This window comes from Taeniopygia guttata, chromosome 19 (genome assembly GCF_048771995.1).
Source record: "Taeniopygia guttata chromosome 19, bTaeGut7.mat, whole genome shotgun sequence".
Taxonomy (NCBI): Eukaryota; Metazoa; Chordata; class Aves; order Passeriformes; family Estrildidae; genus Taeniopygia; species Taeniopygia guttata.
The window spans coordinates 5,803,264-5,815,463 of NC_133044.1; the positions used below are offsets into that span (position 1 = coordinate 5,803,264).

The 12,200-nt window shown below is 45.8% G+C and overlaps 1 protein-coding gene across 4 annotated transcripts in view; it reads left to right on the forward strand.

Moving 5' to 3' along the window:
* Positions 1–12,200, forward strand: part of AP2B1 (adaptor related protein complex 2 subunit beta 1) — a 77,287-nt gene that overhangs the window by 51,930 nt on the left and 13,157 nt on the right. For all 4 annotated transcript variants that reach the window (XM_012568723.4, XM_030288163.3, XM_030288162.4 and 1 more), the window contains 3 exons: positions 889–1,035; positions 2,287–2,432; positions 4,900–5,029. In XM_012568723.4, the coding sequence (XP_012424177.1) occupies positions 889–1,035; positions 2,287–2,432; positions 4,900–5,029 (423 nt within the window). The remainder of the gene's footprint in view (positions 1–888; positions 1,036–2,286; positions 2,433–4,899; positions 5,030–12,200) is intronic.

Here is a 12,200-nt window from a genome sequence, read left to right on the forward strand (position 1 = left end):
AATCTGGCATTCCTTCCTTCCTTCAGCACAGGGCAGAGGAGATCTGGTGGCACAGAACACTTGTACACACAGGCAGCCCACAGCAGGACATGGGAGATGCTTCTCTGTGGTAATCATACCTACAAAGCCAGGTCTCTGCCCTCCTGGGCCAGCAAAAACCCAGCAGGCAGTTCTGTCCTGGTCACTCTGCCTGTTTCTGGGCTGCTGGCTGGGGAATCCTGTTCTCAAGCACAGCATTCATCCTGCTAGGAAGAGAACTTGGGAGTGTAACTTGAGTGGGACCGTCCCATCTGAAGCTGGGCACCTAAAGGTTAATATTCCAGCTTTGATGCCCTCATTTAAGTCCTGGGAGGGAATGATTGCCCTTCTTGCAGGAAGGTTGTCCTCTGGCAGACTCTGCTTCACGTAATGAACCTTTAGGGCCTGAGTGCTGAGAGTGCAGAGCTCTGGCTTTGGGTGGGAGTACACAGCACGGTCGTGACTCCCTTGCTATCTCTGGATATGCAAAATCTTGCAGATTCCTGAAGACTGACATAGCTGGGGGAAGGTTTGAAGTATTTGATCTTTTCCCTAGGTTTGTGTAGGGTAGATCCACAAAGCACATTGTCTTATAAGAAGGAGATATGGAGAAGATTCCTCTACAGTGGGAACAGATAACTGGAGCTATAAAAAATGATGTGGAAGCTTGGTTGAGGTGACAGCCGAGTGCAGGGATTAGCTGCCAAGAGCTTTGGAATTCAAATGCATAATTTAGCACTATTGATAAATCAATGGGGAAGCTGCAAATGGCTTTTAAATATTTAGGATATTGCCCGAGTTCGTGGTTTATTTAATAAGCAGTGCTCACACGTGATATTAATGAGTGCCTGTTCTTTCCGACTCCTCCAGGTGGGACAGACCTACATTCCCACCGCTGTGCCAACCACCTTTGCCCCTTCTCCCACCCCAGCAGTGGTCAAGAGTGAACTCAACGATCTCTTTGAGCTCTCATCTGGCATAGGGATGGCTCCTGGAGGATATGTGGCTCCCAAGTCTGTAAGTAAGGAAAAACAATCATCCCCAGTTTCTTGCCTCCCCTTGAGCTACAAATCTGACATTGCTCTCTTGAACCATTTATTGTGGGTTTCTGGTGCTAAAACTTCAACTCAGTCCCATTAGGAGTGCCCTGGGCTTTTCCCAAGTAGAGTAACCACGTGTTGGAGGCCGTGTTGGTTACTAGTTACAAACTTCTGGCATTTTAGCAGTTCCCTCATTTTACCTGACAGCATTTCTCTAAAGAATGGCTTAGATAAGATTTGAGGCTTTCCATTGTGTCAGAGCAGCTTTCCTGCAGACCTGCTTCTTAACAAGCATCCCCAGAAAATTGGGGGCAAGACAGAATTTGCAGCAACTTTCCTAGCAGGTTTGTTTGTTTATTTGGAGTAATCCAACGTGACAGTGGAGATAAAATCACGTGGTTGGGATGATGGTGCTGCAGTGGGATGCAGAGAAATGTTCTGTCAGCGACAGAGATCACAGAAGCTTTGGCTGAAACATGGAGTTGGGAGAGATCATGAGACACACAACATGGTTCTGGAAACTGGCTGTGGAGCAGCCACGGGGAGCTCAGGTTCCTGAAAGGGGATAAACAAAAATTAGCACTCAATTAACATTCCACTGGTGGGTAATTTTAAACCAACCTCTGAAATCCAGGATCTCAAAGGTGTACTGCAGACCATACTCAAAATTTTGGTCTTTGCAATTATTGCACCTTATATAAAAAAACCCACAGTAATTCAGTCATTTTCAGTTAAGTAGTGCCTCATTTTGCACCACTCAGATCTGGGTCAAATCACCGAGGTGATTTGGGAATCCAGAACCCAACAGATAATAGTATCAGCCCTGTGATTTTATTTGGTTCAAACTTCAGTGTTGTCCTGCCTCTAACAGCCCAGCCAGCCCTCAGAGAAGTCCAGCAGCAGAGTGTGTGAGTCTCACAGTGCTGTGATGGACACGAGCTGTCCCTGCTCTTGTGCACTTTAATGCTGTACTAATTTGATTTCTTCTTCTGTGGGTGCTGTGAACAAATATGGATTGGGAGCAGCAAGGTTATTCCTCAGTGGTGTGCTAAATCCTTTCAACACCCCATGTTCCATATTGCCTGCAGTGTTTCTTTAGCCTTTGTGGGCTCAGTCTGCCAGTCTAGGTGGATTTCTGAGCTCAGGACTTGTGTTTATTGGAAAACTCTACTTGTTTGTTATCTTCAGGCCAGGCTGCTCACGCTGAATGACATCTCTTGTCTTCAAGGTTTGGCTGCCTGCAGTGAAGGCTAAAGGATTGGAGATCTCAGGCACATTCAGCCACAGGCAGGGACACATCCACATGGAGATGAACTTTACCAATAAGGCTTTGCAGCACATGACTGACTTTGCCATTCAGTTCAATAAGAACAGGTAAGAAGTAATTAGCAATGCACTGTGTTCAACAGATTGAGCTCTCCTGGGAAAAGAGTTTATGCCTACGCTGCTATATTTAAGGAGGGCTTGTGCTTAAGTGTATAATGCAGTTATGGAAATAGCTTGGATGATAGAGCCTGACCTCTCTATCACACCAAAATTGTGTGAAAGGGCTGAAAACACAGACTGATAAATCTGAGAGGAAACAGGCAGCAGACAGTGCCATCCTTCTCCCAGCTCTGCAGCAGCATCTGCCCCATTTAACCTCCGTGGAGTTTTCCAGCAGCCTTATGAGTTGTTAGGCAGGGTGGGGGAGTCTATAGCCAGTAAGTGCCCTGGGCGAAGCAAGAGCACAGAGGCAGGATCTGAGCTGCACAAGTATCAACCCATGATACCTCTTCCTCCTGACTTAATTGCTCTGCAGCCCCTCAGACTGTCTGGAAGTACAAGACTCTTTAATAAAGCTGCTTGTCTCTGAAGGAGCTGCAAGTTTGGAGCCTGTGGCACATGTTCTCCCTGTAATAGGCAGCAGAACAATTCTGTCAGAAGCAGCAGCCACTTGAAAGTTCAGAGCTTGGATGATAGAATTCAGATTGTTCTTGGAAACCCATTTCAGACAAAGTACATGACATGGCAGCACAGCCACGGTGTCTTCCCTGTCCAGAGAGCTTATCCTGTGGTTTGCTGTGTGTTATCTTCACCAAGGACCAGGCTACTTCTTATCAAGACTGCAAAGAGTATCTTGTGACTGACATGTTCTCTATATTCCTTAATATCACTTCACTGGAAAAGGCTTCTCTCTGCTGAAGATCCACTGAAACCATCTCTTTAATCTCACTGTTGCAAATTCAGAATTTCTTGGGACGAATAAGATTTACTTAGAAAAGTCATTATGCTAAATAAGTCTTAGTAAGTGTTCTCCCTGGACTGCCATATTTTCTGGAGAGTTTTGCTAAGCTGCTGTATGTGAATGTTTCATTCAAATTAACCTGGAAGAAAAGGCAATTTTTTTGTGATTTTTTCCCCCCCATACATCAAGCTATGTTTTAGCCACACCTATTTTGAGGATGTAAAAAGTTTAAATATTGTACAATAAACCAGCAGTTTTTCATCTTGCAGCACAAGCTCCATATACAACCTACTGCTATTTATTTACTCTTTTCCAAATGCTGTTCTCCTATCAATGCTTTCCACTGTGCCTGGTGCATTAGAAAGAGCTGCAGAGGGCTGGTTCTTTAAGTGTAAATATTAAGGTTTGTGATTGGGAAGTTTCTATTGTTTTTCCCTCCTTTCCTGCTGCTGCTAATGGTATTCACTGCAGTCTTGGGATAAAGCATGAAAAAAAAATAAAAAATAAAAGGAAGCTAAAGCTCTGGTGTGCTGTAATATCACAGCCCCTTAGTAACTAACTGAAAGTTTGGTTCCCCTCTGAGTCTTAGGGAAAACACGAGGGTTTGTGTCCTCCAAGGTGAAATGGCTGCAGAAGGCAAATCATGTGGCTAAGCCCTTGCTAGGAATATTCCTATTTCAGCTTCCTAGAGCTGAAAACTAAGGAGAACCAAGAATTGGGCATTTATTGACTTCTGAAAGAGTGACAAACCTGATAAATGTGGCTTGCTGTGCAGAGACAGCATCAGGCTTTTAGTGAGTAAATAAAAATCCACACCTATCCATTCTGCAAACACCCTGAGACCTCCAAACTAATGTGAATTCTGCTAAAGAAATGCATTTATGAGTGGACATCAAAACATCTGGGCTTCCATCTGCTTTTGGAAAGCAGCTGGTCTGTAGTACAGGAGTGCTGTGTTAAATGTGAGATGCTTTCCCTCTTCTCCATGCTCAGCAGAAGTGCTTGTGGGATTCAGTGTTCCTTGGACTGAAGAGGCAAGTAAACATTGCTGGGACACATCCCCAGTGAAGGAGCCTCCAGCCAGGCAGCTGGGCCAGGTGCTGTCATTCAGGACCAGGCAGCTGCATGTGTTGATTCATTTGTTCTGCAGTGCTGTTCCAAGCCACATGTTCCTCCTTGGCTGGCTGTTTGTTCTGTGCTGGCTCCAGGTCCCTCTGCCCCTGCAGCAGCCATGCAGTGTGTGATGCACCCTACCTGCAGTGCTCTGGAGCTCAGGAGCAGAGAAACTGCCCCTGGCTCTGAGTCCAGGTCATTCCTTGCAGGGCAGGCTCGTGCTCAGCACGCAGACCAGTGCCATGTGGGAAATGGGAGAGTTCCAGGAGCTGGTCCCTGGGGCAGGGTGGTAAATTTGTCAGCAAATGAGTGAGTTTCCCCTGCTTTGTCTACTTTGTCTGCTCACTTGAGCTGTGTTCCCTCCCTGGAGCAGCAGCAGGGGCAGCTCAGGAGTAGTGGGAAGATGAGGCAGGTGGTGCTTGGCAAAAGGAACATTATATTTTGGACATATTTTAGACAATGCAAGGCTGCTCTCATCACCTCTGTTTTTCTCTTGCCCAGCTTTGGAGTCATCCCAAGCACCCCCCTGGCCATTCACACACCTCTGATGCCAAACCAAAGTATTGATGTCTCCCTGCCCCTCAACACCCTGGGACCAGTGATGAAAATGGAGCCTCTGAACAACCTCCAGGTGAGGATTGTCTCCTTCTGGGCAGGGGGAGCTCAGCAGGTGCCCAGCACCATGTGATAAAGCTCTAATCACACAATACCACATGAAACAGTCAGACCTTGTGGATCCTGGGCTCAAGTCTGGCCAAAACTTAGTCCTCTTCCTTTTCCAAGCTTTTCCCAGAAAAACTGAAAATGGAAACTTGTTGAATTGTATGACTTTTCGAACACCTCAAGCAAACTGCTTGCATCTGTGTAGGTTAAGGGCTTTGTTGCAGTAACACTGTTCTGTAAACTGGGCATGAGGTTTGGCTGGACTCAAGAACTGGAGCAGATCTGAACAGAGGAAGTACCTGTGGTGGAGCAGGCAGAAAGAGCTGTCAGTAAGAATTGAGGCAATTAAAGGAATTGCAGGAAAGATGACAGCTGCTGAGTGATTAATATTTCTCTAGTGCTCTTAAATTCCAGGGTGTTTCACAGAGGCACATCCCTGCCCCAGATAGCTTAATCCAAGGCAAACTGTGTGTTCCAGGAAAGGCAGAGGAGAAATTATGTGAGCAGCTAATGTTTCATTAATGAGAGTATTGGTGCAGAGCAGGGACAGCACTCCCTGGGGGAGCCTCTTTATCAGATTGGGCTGTCAATCTGATAAAGGCAAGACAGATGCAGGGAGATGTTCCCCCTCTGCTTTGGACCAGAGACTGTCTCCAGTGGTCTGGAAATCATCAGGCAGACAATTCTCCCTGGAAGGAGGCGCTTCCCCACTGCTGCCATGCTGTGGAGTGGAGGTCAGCAACTTCTGCTTCTGCTCTGGCTCTTCCAGGATGATTTTCCCAGTATCCCAAAATGCAGTTAACTTGCACTGCAGCTGCCTCTCTCACCTCAGGTCTCCAGGAGGTGGAACTGGGTTGGATTCCTGCAGTGTAGCAGCCCATAGAGGGGAATATTTTTAAGCAGCTCATTCTCTTTTTAGTTTAAGAGAATGCAATGAAAGTTACTATTTATTCTGCCTCAGCAACTGTTTTTTCCCCTTCTTTTGACTTCCATTCTGGGCCTTATGACTTATTGATGAGTCTTTGGGCTAACAGCTTGAAATAGCTTCTCTGGCACTCAAAGGAGCAGTCCCACACTCGGGCTCCAAGCGCAGTCATGCGCCGGGGGAGCACAGGCAGTGAATGAATTCCATGGCCTGCCTTCCACAGCTGGCCCTTCCAGCCTCTGCAAGAGCTGCCTCCCCTCTGCAACCAGGTCACGAAGCAGAGGTGGCATTTGGGTCAGCTGTGGGGAAATCTGGCTCCTGCTCTGAGGGGAATGTGGAGGTGACAGTCCCAGTCAGCCTCCACAGCACTGGGGACTCTCAACGAGGCACTCTCAAGTTCCTTTGATCAGGAGGGAAGTGAAGTATTTGGGTTATTAAATCTCTGAAGGGCTTGGAACACAGTTTGTTTCTTGTAGCATCTCCTGCTAGAACAAAGCTAAGAGAAAACATGTGAGGAAACCTCCAGCTACCTTCTATTGAGACAGTGGAGCATTCATTAGTGCCAGACTCAGTTGTTAATTTGCTAACACTTCTCATTGCCATAGAAGCTGGCTGCCCTTTTACAATTGGGGAAGCTGCCATATGGAGTAATAGTATATTTCTCTGCAAAGAGTTGAATCATGATAGCAGATGCCAAGTTAAAAAGAGCACTCCCCTTACTTTTTTGACAGCAGTGGGCTTGATGGAGATCTATCAATGCCCTGGCAGGCAAGGCTGTGGTTTTGCTTTGTGGGTTCATGTAGAAAGGATTTGTCTTGAAACATTCAGAAATCGCCTTGGTGACCTACTTAGGGAACAATTTATAGCATAATATAGGAGTAGAGAACACAAATGTTCCTGTATTCATTGAAGAACCAAAACACTCATCAGGTTGAATTTACTTAATGTGTTTTTTTCCTCAGCTAGGGAACATTGAAGCAGATGTAGGGCTGGTTTCAACCTGAGGACCTTATGTTAATCTCCTATTCTGGTGGGAGTTTTTTGGTTTTAGTAACAAGAAAAATAAGTCCTGAAGTAACCAAACTGATAGCTTTCAACTTTTTGTCATGTTAATTATACACTTCAAAGACTAGTTACACATTCCTTAGGCAACTATTTCAGAAGTAATGAATTCATGTCTTGTTCAGGTTATTTTTATTACCATTTCTAATCTTTCACCCAATACAGCTCACTTAATCTTGACATTTGTAATCATGGGGAGAAACTAAAATATTTGACAAGGTAACAAAAAAGACATTTTTGCAAGAAGATGAGGAGGACTGAAATATTTTCAGAGGCTTACTTAGGCAAAATATAGCTAAAAAGTCTTGTGTTTGCTAATCACCTTGCATCTTGTGATACTGAATGCCAGGCTTCTCCCTTGCATCCCAAAATAATCACGATCATTTTCATGACTTGTTGACTTGGCTTTAACTCCCAGTCAAGCAGAGATTTACCCAAAGGGTAAAGCTAGACTTGACACAGCACTGTAGGGCTGAACAAACCCCAATCCCTGCTCTCTGGTTTATCTGTCAGATAAACCAGATTTCACCAGATAAACCAGGTTTCACTTCTGTCAGATTAAAAACCTGCCTTTGGAGCATGCCTGTTGCTAAAGAAAATCTGACAGTTATTTGTGTGCTTCTAATTTCTGGTGGGGGATACCTTTGCAGTGCCTTGTCAGCATTTTTGGGGCTACCTGGCAATTGTGGGTGCTGTGGTCAGAACATGGCACCAATAAATAACAGCAAGCCCTTGCCCAAAGGTCTGTGAGAGGATGTGTTGACCTTCCTGGGTGTTTGATAGCCATGGAGACATCTCTGGGAGCTGTGCAGGTCTCCCTGGCTCCTGCAGTGTTGCCTTTTTACAATCAAAGTGATGGTGATGCTGCTGGTGACATGGGGGCTGCTAGGGCCATACCAGGGGGGAGAGTTGGGCTGGGTGAGGTATCTTTGCCACCACGTGTGTGAGACCTTCAGCTCTCAAAGAGGAAGGTGCCTCCTAAAACTTTTTTTTTTCTGCACTGGTGAAAGTATTAAGTCTTTCCAGATAGTTCTTCGAGTCAAATTTGGAATTAGAAAATGCCTGGGCTGAGAGGCTTTCTATGCTAAAGAGAACCACTATTCCTAATAATTGGCATTTTAACAGCTATGAAATGCTGTGAAATTGGAATACCTATTGGAGCACACGAGAGTTGCTCCCCTAATCCTGGAAATGGGTGAAGTGGAGCCAACCTGCAGCCAGAGTTTCAGAGCTCAGGCCTGGTTTGTCATGGCACAAATATGATCATCTCTTCTGTGAGATTATAGCCCCTTGCAGGAGACAGTGCAGGTGAAAATGAGCTGTAGGCACTCCTGGAGCAGCAGCAAGTCTGCCTGAGGCTGGAGCCACTCTCTTGGGATCCACGTTCATAATGCACCATCAGTGTGTCACATCCTGCTGTCACCTGCCAGCCCTGCTTGCTGCAGCTACAGAGCATGCAGCTGAAAAAAGCTGGAATGTTTCAAACTGGTGTTTTATTTAATTCAGTAAAATTATCTGAGTGTGGAAAGGAAGGATCTGCCAGCTGCATTTCTCCCTGAAGGAGGGGCATTTGGAAATACAGACTTGCTGCTGGGCAGCGTGAGGTGCAGGACACTTTGGCAAAACCTTTTTGTAGAGACAGAGGAGGAAGGTGTAGCTTCTTCACTGAGGAGATATCAGTGTTGCTGATGCAGTGGATGATGCTTATCCTTCCATCCTTCCAGTCTGTAACTCATCACCTGTGCTCCTCCACACTCCGGCGTCTCGCAGTGCATAACCACTGGAGCTCTCATTCATCAGAGCTGTTAATGTATCTCAGGTCACAAACACAGCACTCAGAACTTGGAGACAGATTTCACACATCCAGCTCTCTGTGGGAATCATTGTGAGCAGCAATTCCAGCCAGCAGATGTTCACCCTCCAGAGCCTGCTTGATAAATGACACAATATCTGCCCGTGTGTGAGCGGTGTCAGAATCCCTGACCAGCCACCACAGAACACCTGTGGGTAGCTAGATGGGGAAGATGCTGCTTGGGTTTGTTGCCTGGGTTATTCTTCAACAGTCTCTGCTTGTGAGAGTCTTACTTCAGCAAGGAACCCTCCTGGGAACACTCTGAATTAAGGACTTGGATCACAGCTTGGCATCTGTGGCCAGTTCCTCACTCAGCTGTGGAAAGCTGTTGGTTTGGAGGTTAAGAGCACGTCTGCCACATGGTACAGCACATTTATAAATTGTACATTGTGAACTTGAAGTGCAGCAAGGCACAGGAGAGCACAAGCCTTCCAGTAAGTCTGTGTTCCCTGACCATTGGTGTAACCCTTGCTGTGCCTGCACAGCTCCAGGCTCATCCCTGTGGGAAGAGCACACGGCTGGCAGAGGCTGCAAGCACCCCTGGGATCCTGAGAGCCCTGCCTGTCACACTAAATGAATGGAGGAGCAGCATTCCCTGGGGACAGACTGTCACAGAGCAAGCCATGACCTGCTGAGGTAAAAAAGGCTCTGCAGAGGAGAGTTGTTCTTGCCTTAACAGTTTGGCTGTTACCAGGCTCTAAAGAAAAACCCAACTTAAGTAAATCCTTAATTTAGTGTAGGTGCTAATGGGATTCCAAGTGGGTATGTTGTGTACTTGCTGCTGATGGAAAGCATCTGTGTTGCTTTCAGACTTGACTTTGAAAGTCAGTTCTGTTGCTCAAGTCTGAGATTTAAAGCATCAGAAACATACAGGATTGAAGAAAATAACTTGACATTGTTCTTATGAGGTACTTCTCCCCCAAAATACCATGTTTGGGCTGTCAGAGGGCTGGTCTACAAGAAAGCTCTTCAGAAGGATGCTCGTGCTGGGAGGTGAGCAAATATATACCAGGGGTTATTTCTAGAGGTGCTGCTTCCTCTAGTCAGATCAGGAACAAGACATAGGTAATTTGTGACCCTGAGCCAATTTTTAATGGGCTCACACCTTCTCAACAGTCAAGCATCACATGAAAATCTGACACCTTTTGACTTCTATCCCTCAGAGCTTTGTAGGCTGCTTGACTAAATTCACAAGGTACCAGTATTTTTTTTCCATCTCTAAAAGATCACAGATGGAAAGCCATTTTTATTAAAAATGCTTCTGTTTCAACTCTGAAATGTCTGAAGCTAAAGGTCTAGCTAGAGATTTAATAGTTCATGTCCAGGCTAGCAGGTTAAAGCAGAACCATGAGCAAAGTTGGTCTGGACAGGAGGATTTGTTGAATGCAAGCAGAAGTTATTTTACAGGCATGTCAAACCTGGAGAGACTTCTCAGCTCCTGCTATCACATCAAATGTCATTGCCTGTCTCAGGGCAATGTTCCCACCTGAAGACCACTGGATTTTTTTGGAAAGTCACTGTTATACCCTCTCAGCTTCTTGCAGATGCTGCTGTGGGTCTGCTCTCTGCCTGTGGCTGCTTTTGTAGCCTGTCAGATGGCATTGGATGCTCCTGATGTGGAGCATGACCTTGGGAAGCTGTTACCAGCTCAGGGGGCCTCTTCTTGGTGTGAGTTTCCCCATCAAGATGTCTGCAGGTGCCTTTTGATGGGCCAGATCTTGTGGAGCACAGTTTGGGGGAAGTGTGGGGTGGTGAACAACAGAAGCTCGTTTTGAGGAGCTCCCCAGTCATGTCCCAGTGTTATAGGTTAAGGAGAACTTTTTCCACCCTGTGTGCAAAAGTGATTTGTGACAGCTGATTCCTGCATGATTACAGCTGCTTGCAAGGTGACACGTGATGCCATTCCTGAGCCCAGAGATGCAGTTTGGGAGGAAGGTTGCCATGTGGCTTGATTTTTCTTTACTGGGAAGAAATTGCACTTCAGAGCATCATAATTGGGTAGCTCTCCAGAGATAGCCAAAGCAGCTTACTCAGTGTGTTTCTGCAGAGTTGAGAAGCAGGTCAGCAGATACCTTTTTATAGCATCCTTATAACTGCAGGGACAGGGCTGGCATATTAATTTGGAGTGTGTCTCTAGAACCGTGACTGGAGAGAAGGAGCTGCTTTCCAGCCCCTCTTGTAAGAAACTGCTGTTGTATGGCAACAACAATTAGCTACAAAAGCTAAGTAATCTCTGTTGTTCTGAGGCAAGGCAATTAATCATTAAATCAGACTTGGAAAAGATCTTTGGTCTTGCAGTGTAGTCCCTGCTATGCTTTGTTGTTTTCCTACAGTTCCTCTTATTGAGAGCATTGTCAAGGCTGATTCCAAGCACTGCAGCTTCTCTCTTCCTCAGAGGAATTTAGTGCTGCTTAATAATTCTCACTGTTGGTTTTCCCAGACATTTAGCCTAAATTTTCCCTCTTCTGGCTCATCTCCATGACTTATATCCAAGCACAGCATCTGGAATGGCTACACTGCTGTCCCTCCCCCAGCTCTCCCCTCCCAGACTCCGAGGTGCATTTTTGGCTCCTCACCCAATGTGTTCCATCATATTTTGCAGTGGTGAATCACTAAAATCCACCCACCAATCTGCTTTTACCCCTCTTGTTCAAACACTGAACACTCCAACTCGTGAGCATGACGCCAGCAATCAGAGCATGTAACAACTCCCTGTAACAGAGAGCCAATCCCAGGTTTTTCCTCAGTTGCACCATCATTTACGTGGTTTTAGTGGGCTTTAGACTAATCCCTCCTTAAGCTGGTTTGCACTGTGGGAATTAAATATAAGCTGCTACCTTTAGTGGTGGCTGAAAAGTAGGAGCACCACAGATAGTCACATTTACCTTTCTGCAGTTCTTTGTACTTCTGAGACTTCACAATTGCCAGAAGTTTGTTTGGGAGCTTGATCTCCTTCCACTTGTTTCTGGCTTGCATGCATGTTTGATCAGCTGACTGCTTTATTCCCCTTCCTTGTCTATCCACAGCTGGTTTTTACCAACATTTGTGGGTGTCCTTCTCAACTTGCCCCTATGGGACAATAGATTTTCCTAGTAGGACATTACTATATGTAATTATTAATGTCAATGAGGTTTGTCTTGCCATAAATCTTTTTAGCAGCAAATTTATTCCTTTGGCTCAGCATTTAGCGTGGTCTGGTTTGTGTTTCAGGGTGACAAACTGGACAACTCCCTCTGGGGTTTTTCAGACAAAGTAGGAGCTCAAATGGCTCCCAAAATTCCCCACACAGCCTCAATTTTG